The following is a 1,829-nucleotide window of genomic DNA, read 5'->3' as shown; positions in this document are numbered from 1 at the left end:
CTCACTCACTCACACTCTCTCACACTCACTCACTCACTCACTCACTCACACTCACACACGCGCTGTTCTCTACAGGTCAGTGGATTGAGTCTCTTCTCGTTCACAGAACAACATTGAAGAAAGTTCCCAGAGGTTTCCTTCCGCTGCCGACGGACTGTTGAACAGTTAAGATCCATTTCACTTTCACATTCATGTTCACACTCTTCAGTGACCGGTCATGTGATCAAACAGGCGGGAAATATTTGTGTGTGTGCAATACAATATAACCTAAAATATGTATGTATTGGGGTTATTATAGCTAACTAAAACTAAAACCACAAAAAGGTTTTTGTCACTTTAAATAAAATAAGTTAACTGAAATGAAATAAAAATTTAAAAGTTTAAAATTTATTTAAAATAGTTGCCGTATTTTAGTTTATCTTCTACTAAATAAAATAAAAATAATAAATAAAAATTAATAAAACTATATAGACATGTTTAAAAAAACGGGCAAAGACGAAACAAAACAAAAAAAACGAGAGGAGAGGAGAGCAAGGCCTTTAGTGATAACTCGCAACAAATGCAAAGAATGGATTGAAATATTTATAGTAATGATGCATTTGAAAAATAAATCATCTAAATTCTTTGTGTTGTTATTAATACTCAGATTTTGATAGGACTGTGGATTTGAACACCCTCTCTGTCGCCATCTGTGGTCGAAACACTGAACTACACGAGTCACTTACACAGTAGTTATGTAAGGCCCGGGTTGGCTAACATCATTGCCTGTGCATTACCATTTTAAAAATCGTTGTTACTTGAAATACGTTACTTACAGTTTGTTTGTGGGTTTTACAAATATTTAACGAAAGCAAAGTGTTACAAAGAGCCTGAGACTGAACCTCGTAACTGCACCCGCCTGGATCTCTGCTTGTTTGTAATGCAAGGGTAAATAAAGAACGGATGATATTGTGTGTTTGAAGAGCGCAGAAGAGTTAGAGTTGTAGCCTTGTAGCCACTTTTGTACGTTTGCGTAGAGGTTCATCTTTTACATCAAGAGACTTTGGCCAAATGTATTAAACCGGAAGTAAATCTGAGCTCCCATGCAGCTACAATAAACGTTATGAGCTGAAAGTTGATGAAAACGTAATGCGATGCACTCACTGCCTCAGAACTCCATTTGAGCTTGATTTTCATAAGATGCTTATATGAAGCCAGAATACTAACTCTGACGATGCAGTGTTTAATTATTAAAAAAAAGAAATAAACCAATAAAAATTCCCCCCATTTCTATCTTTTTTTTTGCTGTATTTCAGTGCTTAGTGGTGGAAACACTGCCCTACAGGACAACAATAAGTGCCTTTTACAGCTATACATATTAAAAGCAGCTAGTCCGATGACTAGTTTAAATTCTGTGCAACTGTATTTCTGTTTATGGACGTGTTGCATAATTTCCCAGAAAATCTAACTTAACAGCTTAAATTATAAATGTGACCCTGGAGCACAAAACCAGTCTTAAGTGTCAATTTTTCAAAATTGAGATTTATGCATCATCTGAAAGCTGAATAAATAGCTTTCCATTGATGTATGGTTTGTTAGGATCGGACAATATCTGAAAATCTGGAATCTGAGGGTGCAAAAAAATCTAAATATTGAGAAAATCATCTTTAAAGTTGTTCAAATGAAGTTCTTAGCAATGCATATTACTAATCAAACATTAAGTTTTGATATATTTACGGTAGGACATTTACTAAATATCTTCATGGAACATGATCTTTACTTAATATCCTAATGATTTTTGGCATAAAAGAGAAATGTATAATTGTGACCCATACAATGTATTGTTGGCT

General features: G+C 34.6%; 1 protein-coding gene across 1 annotated transcript in view; it reads left to right on the top strand.

Moving 5' to 3' along the window:
* Positions 1–1,829, top strand: part of LOC107574012 (ectonucleotide pyrophosphatase/phosphodiesterase family member 2-like) — a gene marked incomplete at its 3' end in the record, with an annotated part of 33,202 nt that overhangs the window by 21,588 nt on the left and 9,785 nt on the right. The window contains exon 19 of the mRNA XM_016260484.1: positions 107–164. Within this exon, the coding sequence (XP_016115970.1) occupies positions 107–164 (58 nt within the window). The remainder of the gene's footprint in view (positions 1–106; positions 165–1,829) is intronic.

This window comes from Sinocyclocheilus grahami, unplaced genomic scaffold (assembly GCF_001515645.1).
Source record: "Sinocyclocheilus grahami isolate Dianchi unplaced genomic scaffold, SAMN03320097.WGS_v1.1 scaffold2090.1, whole genome shotgun sequence".
In the NCBI taxonomy this organism is placed as follows: Eukaryota; Metazoa; Chordata; class Actinopteri; order Cypriniformes; family Cyprinidae; genus Sinocyclocheilus; species Sinocyclocheilus grahami.
This window is presented reverse-complemented; position numbering and strand designations above follow the sequence as displayed.